This window comes from Vicugna pacos, chromosome 1 (genome assembly GCF_048564905.1).
Source record: "Vicugna pacos chromosome 1, VicPac4, whole genome shotgun sequence".
Lineage (NCBI taxonomy): Eukaryota > Metazoa > Chordata > Mammalia > Artiodactyla > Camelidae > Vicugna > Vicugna pacos.
Genome location: NC_132987.1, coordinates 10,592,164 through 10,607,595, shown reverse-complemented (window position 1 = coordinate 10,607,595; position 15,432 = coordinate 10,592,164). Strand labels below are relative to the sequence as shown.

Genomic DNA, 15,432 nt, shown 5'->3' with positions numbered 1-15,432 from the left:
TGGTGAGAACGTGTGTGGTTAGAAGAAGGTTAAGGATAAAGCCAAGGGAGAGTCTATTGTGAAAGCAGGCAGAGGGGAGATCTCTTGAAGAAGACTGGATAGAGCTGATCAGAGATGGAGGAGGCGTCTGAGACAGGCATCAGGACGCAGAGGCTCCTGGGGCACCAGCAGCAGGCTGTGGGGCTGGGGTGGGTGAGGGGAAGCGCTTGTGCTATTAGGACAGCATCATGTCCAGAGACACTGAAAGATTCCAAAGACACTGGAAGTCACTGCTCCTTGCGGCTGCTGAGTGGCAATGCTAAAGTATGCAAAGTGCTATAATGCTGGTAGTGACTGGCCACCAGAACCCAAAGGAGAGGCTGGAAAAATGGAACGGGGCTGGCCATGTGGAGCATAGATTTCTCCTGGATTAATTAAGCCTAAAAGGTTTCAGATCAAGGACAAAGCCAATACCCCTTCCAGGGCAAGCAGGAAACAGCAACAGAAGAAAGGGGCTCTGAGAATCCAGGGCTCCAGGTGACGGGCAGTGAGCCTGGGAAAGTCGGCAGGGCCTGAGGGTACGGACCACCTGGGCCTTCCTTGAGGGCACCGGTTCTCAGACGTCAGCCTGGATCAGGATCCCCAGGAGGGCTCGTCCACACCCGCACTGCCGGCCTCACCCCCAGAGTTCCTGCTCATATTCCTGCCGGATAATTTGCGTTTCTAAGAAGTTCCAGGAGATGGTAATGCTGGTTTCAGGAACCACATTTTAAGAAACACTGACCTAAGGGGTCTTTTGGAGTCTATTTTATAATCTTTGTGGAACTTCAAAAGGCTGTTTTCTTTAACTCATTCATTGTATACAATGACCTGTTTCATCTAGTAAAATGCTGCTGTAGCTGGGTTGGTGGTATCTATTGCATGAATGGGTCAGGCAACCATTCCATCTTTCTTTTTTTTAATTTTTTAAATTGTTTTGTCCAACTATTTTATTTTTTAACTTCTATTAATTTTTTTTCATCTTTTGTCAGGGGAGGTAATTACATTTATTCATTTTTTTAATGGAAGTACCAGGGATTGAACACAGGACCTCAGGCATTCTAGGCATGCACTCTATCACTGAGCTGTACCCTCGCCCCCAACCATTCCATCTTAATGAAACAAAATACACAACCTCCAAACCTGGAAAGAAGGTCCAAGTCGAGGAAGCCCACAGGACGGCCTTCATGAGCACCTCCTTCTCCTTGAAAATCTCTCAGTTCAGTTACTGAGGTTGCTCCCATCAGCTTGGGCCCCAAGACTGTCCTGTTCTCACGTCAGTGTTCTCATCAGAGCTGTCTCTCTTCCGCTGCACCAGATCAGAATCCATTCCCTTTCTGCTAGTAGCACATTTTTGTAAAAGCAAATTCTGCTTGGTGATGGATTATACCCAAAAACCTCCCCTTGTATCCTTGAGAGAGCCATCAGCGGCTAGAACTATCAAGACTGTTTTATTTGTTATTGAAGGAGAAAAATGAGAAACAAATTCAGAGTACCAGACGTTTTCAAAGAGGGGAGCTTTGAGTTTCTATTCCCACCAAAGCAGACTTGATCCCAGAGCCCAAAAACTTGCTGTGGTCCCCTGAGGATCTGCACTTCATGGGTCCAACCAGCCCTGCAAGCAACCCCCAGCATATATGCAACAGAGCAGACTCCTGTGTTTTTCAAAGAATGTTTCATGGAACGCTTGTAACAAATGTCACCGGATACACAGGGCTCCATGATGAGAGGTGTTCAGGGAATGCTGAGCTATGCAAAAGCATACAAAGTTCAGCAGTTTTCTTCTGTGAATCTCCAAGAGAAGGATGCACAATTTACCGGACTCACTTGACCATAGAATCTCTTTTTTACTGATTTTTCTTCAAAGCATCCCTTGGGACTGATATTCTGGACCACTTTGGGGACACCATCTGAGTGTTCACCCAGTAGCCATGGTGTTCATTTAATAAGGACCCCAAAATCACAATAATCAAGGGGAGAGTCAGTCATGCTAATTGACACATCTAGGGCGGAGGAAGTAAAACGTTCCCAAAATGGCTAGTTTGACCTGATCCTAGCCACTCAAGGTTTTGCACCATTTAGTAGAAGTCCTGAGGAAGAGAGTCAGTCTTCAGGCTGGGGACAAATTCCTTTCATTCCCTCCCTCCCGCCCTCCAAGCCTAAAGCACTAAAGTCAGTTGGGAAAATAAAGGTCCCACCTGGAAAGGAGGACCGGACACCCCTAAAGTGTGAATACGTTTTGGTCCCAATAACGACTGTCTACTGTGTGACAAAAGCCACTTTATCCCTCTGGGATGCGGTTTCCTCCGAGTCAAATAAAGTACATACGGAATACACAGCTCAGAAGTTCCCATTGTCATATCCGAGGATCCCGGGGGAACCTCCGTCTTTGGAGGGTGGGGGGCACTTTAAGATCAAGTGGTCCCAAAGTGCCAGAAGTTTGCCTTGCTCTCATCTCCGGAGTTGAACTAATTTGGAATCTTTTTTAAAAAGAAACAAGTCAGAAGATTCCAGACATCCAAAGAGGAACAGAGCTCAAGAAGTTATTCTGCCCCCTTTCCTTTCCCCCTAGATATGTCGCCTACATTAAGGTATGCTCTCAGCACTCATATGGTGAGACCTGGGCTCCCACCCCCATGTCTGTGAAAGGATCGTTCCTCAATGTGAGTGGCTCCTTCAGAGGGCACGCCATGTTTCTACACTTTCTATAACCTCTCTGAGAGCAGAGATGTTTGGTAGTTGTGACCTCCATTCATAATTCCAAAGCTCAGTGGAGGTAGGTTTAAGAAGCAGGTCTGGGTGGCAAGGCTATAGCTCAGTAGGAGAGCGTGCGCTTAGCATGTGTGAGGTCCTGGCTTCGATCCCCAGTGCTTCCATTAAAATAAATAAATAAGCAAACCTAATTACTTCCCCTTAATTACCTCCCCCGCCAAAAAATTAATTAAAGAAAAAAAAAGAAGTCCATCTCTGTCCTCCAGCAGCAAAATATAAAAGAGCAAACAAGACAGACAGATGTCTCCCCCGAACTTTCCAAGCCTAAGAAACTCCATTTATTGCAACAGATAACATTTTATCTTGTTTTGGAAAATGCACATAGATGTTGATGCCCGGAGAGTCCCCCATCTTTCTTCTGGGAGAACAACTGATGTCACATATGTGATGAGTGTCAGGGGCCCTCAGCCCACAATGGAGTCAAAAGGCCCCTGAAACCCAGAGAATGTGACTCGTACGCTGAATCCTGAAGAATGAGAAGGGCCTTGCGCTGTGGAGGGATGGAGGGAGAGGCATTTCAGACAGAGAAGAGCACATGCAGGGTCCCTGAGTCACACAAGAAGAGCAAGAGTGTTCAAGGGCCAGCAAGGATGCCATTCTGGCTGCTGTTGCCGGTATGAGAGAGAGCGGGCAGAGGGGTTGACGTCAGGCGGGGAAGGGCCATCTTTTGGTGACGAGTTTAAATTTTACTCTAAATGCAGTGAAAAACCATGGCAGGTTTTTTTTTTTTTTCAAGTTTTTTTTTTTCACATTTTTTTCTCTGTGATTTATCATAACATTTTGTGTATATTTCCCTGTGCTATACAGTGTAATCTTGTTTATCTATGCTACAATTTTGAAATCCCAGTCTATGCCTTCCCACCCTCTACCCCCCCCGTAACCACAAGTCTGTATTCTCTGTCCGTGAGTCTATTTCTGTCCTGTATTTATGCTTTGTTTTTGTTTGTTTTTGTTTTTTAGATTCCACATATGAGCGATCTCATATGGTATTTTTCTTTCTCTTTCTGGCTTACTTCACTTAGAATTACATTCTCTAGGAGCATCCATGTTGCTGCAAATGGCGTTATGTTGTCAGTTTTTATGGCTGAGTAGTATTCCATTGTATAAATATACCACCACTTCTTTATCCAGTCACCTAAGCAGGGAAGTGACATGATCCAATGTGCAGTTTTTCAACCATGACTCTGGTTGCTGTATCAGGAAAGAATGAAGAGGAGGGTACAGCTCAGTGGTAGAGCACGTGCTTAGCATGCCCAAGGTCCTGGGTTCAATCCCCAGTATCTCCTCTAAAAAAATAAAATCAAACCTGATTACCTCCCCCCACACACAAGAAATTAAAAAGATAAATTAAAAAAAGAAAGAATGAGACTTTGAAAAGAGTGTTTTATATATACACACATATATGTCCCTGAATCACTGTGCTGTACAACAGAAACTAGCACAACATTATAAATCTAACTACACTGCAATTTAAAAAAGAAGAAGAAGAAAAGAATTACAGTGAGGCCAGGCCAGTTAGGAGGCCATGTGAGGAGTTTGGTGAAGAGGCAGTGATGTTTTTGTCTAGGGTGATAGCAGTAGAGACAGAGAAGGGGTTGGATTAAAATATATTTTGGAAGGGGAACCCGAGAACTTGCTGATGGACTGGATGTAGGTAGTGAGGAAGTGTGAGGGTCAAGGAGGGCGCCAAGGTTTTGGACTTAAGCCCCCAGGAGGAGGGTAGTGACGAGATGGAAAGACCATAGAAGGAATGGGTTTTAGAAAGAATGAAGGCGGAGATGTCTGCTTGTTGCAAAGATGAGATGTCAGTGGATAGCAGGACACTAGGTTCTGACTTTTGGATTCTGTCATCCACATGTAACTGTTATTTAAAGCTATCAGGAGGGGTGAGATCGCCTAGAGCAGGGATGGCAGATTTTTTTCTAAATTGCCACATGCTAAATATTTTCACGCCCACGTGGTCTCTGTCACAGCGATGGCATGCTGCTGTTGTAGCGCAGGGTAGATGCAGAAGCAGACACTGTGTAAACAAATGAGCACGGCTGTGTTCCAATAAAACTTTATTTACAAAGCAGGTCCTGAGGCCATATTTGTTCTGACTCCTGACCTAGTGAAACTGTAGACTGAGAAGAGAAATATTCCAAGATAGAGCTAAGGCACTTCAATAATACTTATTACTATGTATATGTAATTATATCACTTACTATGCAGTCACTGTTCTAAGTTCTTTACTTATTTATATTTAACTCAATCTTTGCAATAACCAGTGAGGTGGGTACTGTTATTTCTATTTTACAAACAAAAAAACTGACCTAAATAAAAAGTTGATTTCTTTCTCTTGAGGAAAAAACAAACAAAAAAAACAATTCAGAGGTTGGCACTGAAGGCTAGTATGACGATCCTATGGATTTCTGCAACCTAAACTCCTTCTAGTTTATTCTTCTGCCATCTCTAGATATGACTCTCATCCCCATGGACCAAAATGGTGGCTGGGACTCCCATACACATTGCAGGCAGCAGGAAGAAATAACAAAAAAGAAGGAGAAGCAATTGGTATGCACCAGTCATCTTTTCAAGTTGTCTTCTAAATTTCTTAAATTCCGCCTTACAATATTTCTTTTTATTACATCTCATTAGCTAGAAGTTAGTCACCCAGGCACACCCAGGTGTAAGGGAGACTAAGAAACAAGGGCCAACTAAAATTTAGAGGTTCTATTACTAAAGCAGAGTAAGAACCATCACTAGAGTAGAAGCTAGAAGTCTGGGACCAGTGGCATAATGTTCATTATCTTACTTAATCACCTTTTTTGCAAGTATAGCTGATGACACTCCCCCGAAGGCGTTTCTGCTCAGCTGCCTCCCATCTCTGGCCTCCACTGTTGAAGTCTCTGTATTCTCTAAATGCCAGCTCACAGGGCTCCTCTTCTGGGAAGCCCACCCCGGCTCCTGAGGCGGAGTCCTCCTGTGTTCCCACGGGGACGATTCTTGGCACCAGTGTTTTTAAAGTTTATGGGTGATTCCAGTGTGCAGCCTTATTTAAGAATTAACACAGTTGAAAACAGAAGAAAAGAGATTAAAAGAGAGAAACAATTTTCCTCCTTGAGAGACACTGACAGCTTGTTGTTTACCTACGAGGTTTTCAAAGCAAGATTGTTAGTCTCACCCTTTTAGGTTATTTCCTTGCAGCCGTGGACAAGGTGTATTTATATAACAAATGATTATCGATTGAAACACTTCTAATGGGAATTGTTAAAGCCCTCCTGAGTTTATTTCAGGCGGTTTGATGCTCTATGGGTCAAATAACTCGTAAGCGTCTAAGTAACCAAATTAGAGTAGTCAGCCAGGGAAAGAAGAAAACAGCCTTACTGACGCTCACCTCATTTGTGACATAGAATATGTTTAAATTGCTTTATCGACTTCACGAAGAAGCAGGCCAGATCGATCACCAGTGGCAGCCGTGTGATTGCTTCTGGCGGGGTGTGAGGGGCTATATTTCAACTTCAGTGTGAGCGTTGAACTTCATTTCCAGCTAACGGTAATGAGAGTTTCACAGCTTATAAGTAAAAAGCATCCCCACTTGGGAATCTACAAAAAAAACAAAAGATACAATGAATTTATTTACAAACAGAAAATAAACTCACAGACCTAGGAAACAAACTTAGGGGTACCAAAGGGAAAAGGGGTGGGGGGAGAGGGATAAATTTGGAATTTGGGATTAACAGATACACACTGCTATATATAAAATAGATAAACAACAAAGACCTACTGAATAGCACAGGGAACTATATGCAATATCTTGTAATAACCTATAATGGAAAAGAATATATATATGTATGTGTATAATTGAGTCACTTTGCTGTACACCCAAAACTAACACATTGTAAATCAACTACACTTCAATTTAAAAAATACAATTTTTTTAAGAGTAATCCCCATTGGGTACAAGAAAGAGTGCATTTCAGAAACGTTTGTACTATCTTCCCCAAGAGATAAAAGTTAGCAGAGGAGTGGGTTCTCTTACATATGTTTCGAAGCTTTTTTCCTACTCAAAGATTTCTGAGGGAATTCAGGATTGTTTAATTCAATAAAAATGCTGCTGGCTCTCGGCGGGTCTTTCAAAGGTTTGGTGAAAACTGAGAGGAAGAAAAGATTTTGCAAGGGCCATTCTCCACGGCAGCGTGTAGATCCAGGTCTGGGGCAGAGTAACACTGGCTTTTCCAGCCTGCTTAGAGATTTCAGAGAATTGTTTTTAAGTGTTGCTTTGTAAGGGAACTTAAGGCTCTGGCTTTCGTGGATACTGTTACTGGTGAAAAGCGAGAAATTGCTTGGATTTGTGCCTTCGGTGAAATCGGGAGCCAGGAAATGCACTGACTGGGCAAAGCTGCAAAATTGGATGGATTTGACACGCAGCTTCTAACGAGAGAGCGAGACCTCGGAACATATGTGTTTGCCAGGAAAGAAAACTGTTTTATTGAAAGGTTAATTTTCAGATTAGTTTGGGGAAATCGGAGATAAATAAATGAGATCAGGCAAAAAAAACATAAGGCCTGGGTATTTTTCCCGGGTATTTCAGAAAATAGTCATTGCTTCCAATGAAATGTTTTGACATTTTCAGTAGGGAGAAAATGTGAATTGTAATATGATGTGTGTGTGTTCTTAAAAACACTTTTGAATAAATCTTTTATTTGTTTTAAGAGTAACCAGAGAGTAAAGACACTGTTACAACGTGAGCTGTGATCTTCACTCCTCATGGTAACTTATGCTTTCTAGGATGGTGCATTTCATTTTCTGGGTTCAGATGTAGCAAAGTGGAGAAAATGCCCTTACTTGCTTTGTTGTTCCACTGCTATCTTTCAAGGAGTCTCATTACTAAACGTCCAGCGGGTCTACCTGGGTTTTTCTCCGTCACCTTGTCTCATCTGTTGCTTGTTCTCTAATTCTTAACCTTCTTCCCTTGAATCGATGGCCCTGTTGCTACAGGTCTGAAATCGTTAGCCCTGACAGGCTCCCTTGCGTGGCAATGGTCCACCTGACTCTGTATATGGAATACACCTGCCATGAAGCCACTCGGGGGCAGGTACAGTGGTTGACCCTTTGAATCGCCATCTCTGCTCCCACCCATCTCCCTGCTCTGTACTTACCAGATGCCCCACAGATGTTTGCTGAATGATTGTAATACCCTCCTTTCTCCGGTCCTATGTCCCTGCCCCAAAATTCCACATTGCAGTTGACTGGAATTTTGAGTCCAAAGCGGAGGTCTCACTGTTGAATATTACAATATTACAATGTCTGTGATCCCTGAGGAGGGAAATACCAACAGGTCACACACCCGGGGACCAGCGGGAACCCAAATGCACATGTTACCGCCCCTGCTCTGAGGCCAGCCCTGCAAACCGGGTCTCCAGTAGGAAGAGAAAGAACCTCTACCTTCAAAGAAAGCAGCCTCCACCCTTTCTGAATCACATTCTAGAACACACGTGCTCAGCCGATCCACACGGAGAAAACCCCGTCAGTCACTGTCGTAGCAGGCGTTCGTGCTCCGACTTGGTATTTGACATTTATGCTCGAACTTAGTGAAAAGACACGGCGATTCTCCTTTTCCCTCTTGGATCACTCTCTTTAAATGTCAAACGCGTGAATGCTGCTTAAACCACAGTAAAGCACGAGATCATCTCACAAACAGAATTGAATGGGAATGAAATGATAGTCGTACACGGCGCCCCACAGGATACTGTGAGGACTGCTGTTAACCTCGAGGAGAAGGGGGGGACTGCTCGACAGAGGGGTGTTCTTCTTTTAGGAGGTGGCACGCTCTCCCCCTCGTGCTTATAAACACAACCAAGATAGAACGAGCCGAGGGAAGCTAAGCTCAGGGTCTTGTGTCGATTAGGCTAATGATGTAGCAAATCATCAGGTGCAAGGGAGCGGAAAAGATCTCACTCGCCAGCACCAGTGGCATTTTCAGACGTGCCTTGCTTGGCCCGGTTTTTTTTTCTTTCTTTCTTTGTTCCTTGGCGTGTTTTAAAAACCTGCGGGCCCTGTGTGTCATTAGGAAGATGGTCGGACCCTGCTTTAGAAGAAGCCAATCGGTGACATTCAACAACAGATGTAACCTCTACCATTTGTGCGACTAGATTAATATCCGGGAGTCAGTCATCAGGCCTGTTACTGCTGGATTTCCTCTGGCCCGTGCTAATAAACTAGATTATTGATTTTAGGATTTTCGGTGTATCCAAGGATATTCTCTGAGATGTCTTTATAATGTTTCATGCTTAAGTTGTCAGCTGAAATGACATAACAGTGAGTAATCATTTTCTAATCATGTTGAAAGGGGTTAAAAAACAGCATATAAAACAAATCTTCCCAGCTTCGGAGTAACAGGGACTTCCTTGCTGTCCCTCCTCGGGCCGGGACGGAGGTCGTCCCTACCTGCCTGCCCTCTTCCCCAGGAATTAGCTGCATTCGCAGCTTAAGACCTTGGAGAGTCAGAAATCTGCTTTCCGATATGTCTGAATGGCAGGAGAGCTCCAAAGACACCTCGATCTAAATAGGATTTCAGCACATCAGGTGCCATCCCCGGGTACCGCGGGCTGGGTCGCCGTGCTGCTGGTGGTGTTTATTCATCTGTCCTCTCCTTTCATGTGTATGGATGCACGCTTCTCGCTGCATATGCCCGGCTCCCGGGGTGTATGGGCCGGCGATGCATGCATAGCGTGCGTGTGTACGTAAAGCAGAAACTGAACCAGGGGAGCAAAATGAACTACTGCCTGCAAGAACTGTACGAGGTGCACCCAGCTGCCGGCAGCAACTGCTACATGCAGGCCACTGATTATTACGCGTATTTCGAAGATAGCCCAGGTTACAGTGGTTGCACCGCTCAGGCTGTGCCCAGTAACAACATATATATGGAACAGGCCTGGGCAGTGAATCAGCCTTATACCTGTAGTTACCCTGGAAACCTGCTGAAAAGCAAGGACTCTGACTTGGACATGGCCCTGAATCAATACAGCCAACCTGAATATTTCCCTGAAGAAAAGCCTACTTTTTCTCAAGGGCAGTCGCCATCGTCCTCTCAAAAAAAAGGTAGGGACCATTTTCCTTCCATTTGGTCAAAGTTTCTGGGTGGCTTTCCGTGGTGTTTTCAAGTTTCGGTTTGCATGGGCTTCGTCAAATCGTTGACTTTGAAGGCTGAACGTTTGACATTTAAAATAGCAGTAAAGAGAGGTTGCTAAGTGATTGAAAGGGGTCGGTGGCCGGCAAGGATTTCCAAGCACTTTTTTCCTTCCTCGATGCAAGCTGGTTTGGGTTTGGAAGCTGTGTGTAGACACATCCAGGTAGTCTGCGTGTATGTGTGTGTGGATATAACCTGTCCAAAGTGAAGATCGGCAGCTTCCTTGCTAAAGAAAACATGCAAAGGCTGCTGCTCGGTGGACAGGCACGGTGGCATTTGCAGTGCAATCATTCTCCTCAGCTCGGGTTCAGATTAAAAACTCATCTGACCGTTTCTTGGCGCTTCATATTAAAAGTTTATTGTAGCCAACTGGTAAAATATTTTAGTGATTTTTTTTTTTTTTTGGCCAGTGCACTAATGCTGATATGTCGGGATTTGTAAAAGTTCTTTTTAGTATATTTACGTAGCCACGTACGCTGGAAGGAAGTTGCTTGTACATGCCGTAAGAATATAAAACTCAAAAAGAAACTGATGCATTTGTCTTGCCATTGTGTCCCTAAAGTTGGACGTGTCTGCAAATCACAGCAAAGGAAAGTGAAATATCTTTCAAAATATCCAATATTCAAACAAGTTCAATAGCCATTTATTTTCATGGGCACTGTGGCTTTCCAGTGCTGTTAATTTTCTATCAGTAGAACCTGTCTTGTATTACCAGAAAATAAAATAAAAGAGGCAAACAGGAAGTACTCAACGAACTTAAAAGCAACTGCTGGATAGAAATGTTTTGGAAAATAGCTTAAATTCTAGTGCAAATATGCCAGGACCTCGTTTTTTGCTTGTTTGTTTGTTTTCTGTGTACAATCTACAGGATATTGCAAAGGAAACCAAATGTATAGGTTTCTACAATCCGCAAGAATGTAATGCCCTTTGATCTTCAAAGATGAATTTCTCTGTGAAATTATCCTGGAACGTAATGTGGTTTATTTGCTTGTGGCTCCTGTAAAAATTATCATTGGCTTTTCTAACTGTGACGCCACAATTAAAAGTAGCCAGTTTTGAAAACAATTAAACCAAATCTAAGAAAACAAACTACAACTAATATCCCTTTTAGTTTTGATCACATGCAGTGTTTGTATTTTCTGTGCTAGTCTGTAACTTTCACATGTGAAATGTGAAGGGAATTAACAACAATATAAAACGTATTCAGAGTCGTCCATCTGTGTTTTCCTTGAGCTTCACACCCTCTCAAAAAGCATCAGAATTTCTCGTTATTACAAGGGGCACACCATATCAGACCCCTAATGGGAACGTTTCAGACAGATTGAATATGTGCTTTCTATTTCATTTAATATTATACTTGTAAGTAATTTACCTTTGAAAAGAAGTTAACAGTGCCTCATTGGACATGCCTAAATATGCCGTTCATAATGTTGCAGGATGTCAAGAAAATATTGGTCTGTCTCTGTATTTGGCCATTATGCTATTCTTAAAAATTCTTGCAAAACTTTGCAAGCTTTCACTCTTTTTTCTTTTGTCATTTCGCCGCGTTTTCTTCCACCAGCCCTAGAGAATATGTACTTAGAAAATGTTAAACCAGCGATTCTCTCCTAATTAACTTGACGCATGAACTGGAGGCTAAGACACATTGTATGCATATATTGATGTAATTTCTCAAAGCCATATGCCATTGAAAGGCCACTGCCACCTGCCAAACTCACTAAATCAAAGCAGGCAAATATTCTTAAACGCGCCATTATTTACTGTTACGCGTCTTTAAGTAAATCCCAGTAAAACTAAACCCAGCTGTTAACTGTCTCTCAGGACAAAAGGTCGTGCCCAACACATTTATCCATATTGATCCATCATTGATTTTTGTTGTTGTTGGCGGACATCAGTAATATCTCCTTAAGGCAAAATTAAGACTATAAACAGGTGTTCAGTGGGGCAGGCCTCATTATTCCAATTGGATTTTTATCCATTTTCATGAAATTCATAATTGCTTCATCTGCGCCTCTGCTGTCACTCCTGCTCTGTAAACTCTTCAATAATGCAGCTGTCTTAACTTTTTCATCGTTTTTTTAAGGGTGGCTTATTCTCCAGCCTTTAATTGGAGTTTCCTAGTATGTAGAGAATGATTGTAATCTTGTTTCAAAAAAAAAAAAGTATGTTAGAAGTACACAGAGATGAAATAAAGGAAGGCTACGAAGCCCAGTGACAAGACTGGTTATTGTAATAGTAGATTTTGGAGTAACTGCATTCTCTTTGTGTTGTTTTCTGATGATTTTACATTTATAGCCCAGAGGGGGAAAAGTTATCAAGCTCCTGAAGTATTAAGAACATGAATTCAGAGTCAGAATTCAGCTGCTTGAATCAAACTTTTGTTTAAAAGACTTTAAGAATGGGTGGAGGAAGGGGCAGTGTAATTTCCACATTGAGAGGGGCTGGAATGCAGAATGTGATGTCTGTCAATTTTCTTATACTATGTGAGAAAACACATTTTTTTAAATTTTTAAAAGTGATGGACAAATAAAAAGCACTCTAGCAAATCACTCAGAAGATAGGAGCTCCTTATTTTTTTTTGTCTTTCAAGTAACGAAGCGGTGATTTGTTATGTTAAAATCACCCACTCAGTGGGCTCCGCCCCGCACTTCCTCCCTGGCCCCAGCTCAGGAGTCAGGGGAGAGGCAGTTTGGAAATGAGACCAAGGGGAAGGGAATTGGCAGCCAGGGTGCTATGTCTTCTCCTTTGTGGCTGAGATTTCAGCATAGCTAAAAGCTGATATCTTTTTCTTTTTTCTTTTTTTTCTGGCGGGGGATGCTGGCTGTTTCCACCAGAAATTCCAATTACATTCCAAAATCCCCAAACAGCTTGAGTCTGGCTGCACTGCGGGCAGCTTGGCCACTTCGTCTCTGGGTCTGTTTTAACAGAACCCTTTGCTTGACATCCTCCGTACCATCTTTATAGGAATTGCATGTCCAAAAAGTAACCTGGTATGTTTGCATCGAAGCTGATTATCATGTCCAAGAGCGTGAGTATTTCCTGGTTTTGAGCCAAGATCAAGGATGGGGTATGTGTGTCCTGTTCAGTTTCGGGGTTTCGATGGCACATGTGCTTGTTCGACAGCCACGTTCCTAGCATTACAGAAAGAAAAACTAATAACCAAAGCAGAAACTCCACACAGAGCTGTCCTTTCTGTATCTGCTTTCACTGCCCCTTCTGTCTCTGGTCAGGAATCTAAATCTAAATTTTTTTTCACACTCCGTAGCTCTCTTGACTGCATGTGAATAAGTGTGTAGACATTAGAAATGGAAATGAAATGGTAAAGTGGAGGATGTTTGAAGTGACCCACATCAAGAGCATTGGATTAAAAACAAGAGCTAAGCCCCAAAGAAATACGATCTCTAATTAGAATTTCCTTGGCCTATTTTAAAGTTAAAGAAGCCATTACAGAAAACAGCATGGAGATTCCTCAAAAAACTAAAAATAGACTTACCATATGATCCAACAATCCCATTTCTGGGTATATGTCTGGAAAGAACTCTAATTCAAAAAGATGCATGCACCCCAATGTTCATAGCAGCACTATTTACAGTAGCCAAGCATAGAAGCAACTTAAATGTCCATTGACAGATGACTGGATAAATAAATTGTGGTATATTTATACAATGGAATACTACTCAGCCATAAAAAAGAATAAAATAGTGCCATTTGCAGCAACATGGGTGGACCTGGAGGTTGTTATTCTACGTGAAGTAAGCCAAAAAGAGAAAGAAAAATGCCATATGATATCACTTATATGTAGAATCCAGGAGAAAAAAAAAAGGACACTAATGAACTCATCTATTAAACAGAAACAGACTCACAGACATAGTAAACAATCTTATGGTTACCAGGAGAAAAGGGAGTGGGAAGGGATAAATTTGGGAGTTGGAGATTTGCAAATGTTAACCACCATATATAAAAACAGATAAAATACAAATTCATTCCATAGAGCACAGGGAACTATATTCAATATCTTGTAATAACCTTTAATGAAAAAGAATATGAAAACCAATATGTGTATGTATATACATACCTGGGACATTATGCTCTACACCAGGAGTTGACACATCGTAACTGACTGTACTTCAATTTAAAAAACGATAATAAAAAATAAAGTTAAAGAAGGGTTTGCTATACAGTAGAGTTGGGAATGGGAGGTTCCAGAGAGTCTGCTCAGGGGAAAAAAACATGTTACCCAAGAAACAAGTATCCTTAAACCCTAGGATCACACTCAGACCAGTGAGAGGAAGACAGGAAAGGAAACAAAAAAGGGGAAATTTTATGAGTCCATTGCCAAAATCACTCCGAACCACGAACTTGAGTATGAAACAATCGCAGTGTTTCAATTTCTCTGTCTCTCTCCCCTGCGGGCTTCCCCTCTACGGCTCCCTCCCTAGGTCGTCCTCTTGCTTCCCCACTCTCTCCCACCCCTACTCTTCCTCTCTAGTTGAACTGGTTTAATTTAAACACATATCTGATCAGTCCATTCAAAGAACTCAGTGTTGCAGGCGTCATGTCTTTAAAATGTAATACTTACGAGGTTAATGCAACTGCAGATGTTTCTGCAATGCTTGTGTAATTGTAAGGATGCTGATATCAGGTTAGGATTTCAAATGGGCACTGCCACCCATATAGTATTAAGAGCGAACACCACTTCAGGAAACAATAGAACCATTTAGAAACTTTTTTTTTTAATACAAAACACATTGACTGTTCAAAAGGTTAAATGCAAGTGCCTCTCAGCACCCAGAGTCCCCGCCCCTTCCCCAGAACAGTTGGAGTAATCCTCCTACTCAGTTAGCATATGGAATTACTGAGCCCATAAAAACTGACAACTCCCCACCTCGTGGTCACTCTCTTTTGCCTTCTGAGACAGCCCGCACTTTGTCTATGGAGTGTGGATCTGCTTTTACTGCAAACTAAAGCCCCCACACCTCTCGGTCTCTCTCCCTCTCGCCTTCAGAGATGGCCCGTGTTCTGCCTGTGGAGTGTCTGTCTCCTGAGCCGCTCTCTGAGTGAGCTGGCCCACGTTCTGTGATCCGTGGAGTGTGCATCTCTCTGAATAAACTTGCTTTCACTTTACTAAACCTCACTCTTGAATTCTTTCCTGCGTGAGGCAAGAAACTGTTAGTCTCTGGCGACAATACTAAGTGCCAGTGCTCACCCGGGATCTGCATCCTTCCTTTCCCACTCCCGTGACTGCTGCCCTTCCATGCGCTGTCCTTGGTACCACGCTCAGCTCAGCGCCCTCTGGACCAGCTGCTTTAGAGAATTTCCTCAGGTCTCCAGGAGACTCCCAGAACATGCTTTCAAGGGGTCGCTCCGCCCGCCCTGTCCCTTGTCTGCAGACTCTTCCTGCCACGCTGTCCTGTCCTCTTCTCTGCAGATCCCCACCTCCAAAGTCTTCCTCTTCCAGGCACTCCGTTCTT

At 42.9% G+C, this 15,432-nt stretch overlaps 1 protein-coding gene across 15 annotated transcripts in view; it reads left to right on the top strand.

Annotated features, from left to right (window-relative positions):
• The window catches only part of THRB (thyroid hormone receptor beta), a 382,671-nt gene that overhangs the window by 325,534 nt on the left and 41,705 nt on the right, over nucleotides 1-15,432 (top strand). Inside the window, exon 1 of one of the 15 annotated variants that reach the window (XM_006205306.4) lies at nucleotides 9,271-9,873. The exons of the other annotated variants lie outside the window; for them this stretch is intronic. Within the exon in view, the coding sequence (XP_006205368.1) occupies nucleotides 9,480-9,873 (394 nt within the window). The 5' untranslated portion in view covers nucleotides 9,271-9,479. Of the gene's footprint in view, nucleotides 1-9,270; nucleotides 9,874-15,432 lie in introns of those variants that run through there. 15 annotated transcript variants of the gene reach the window in all.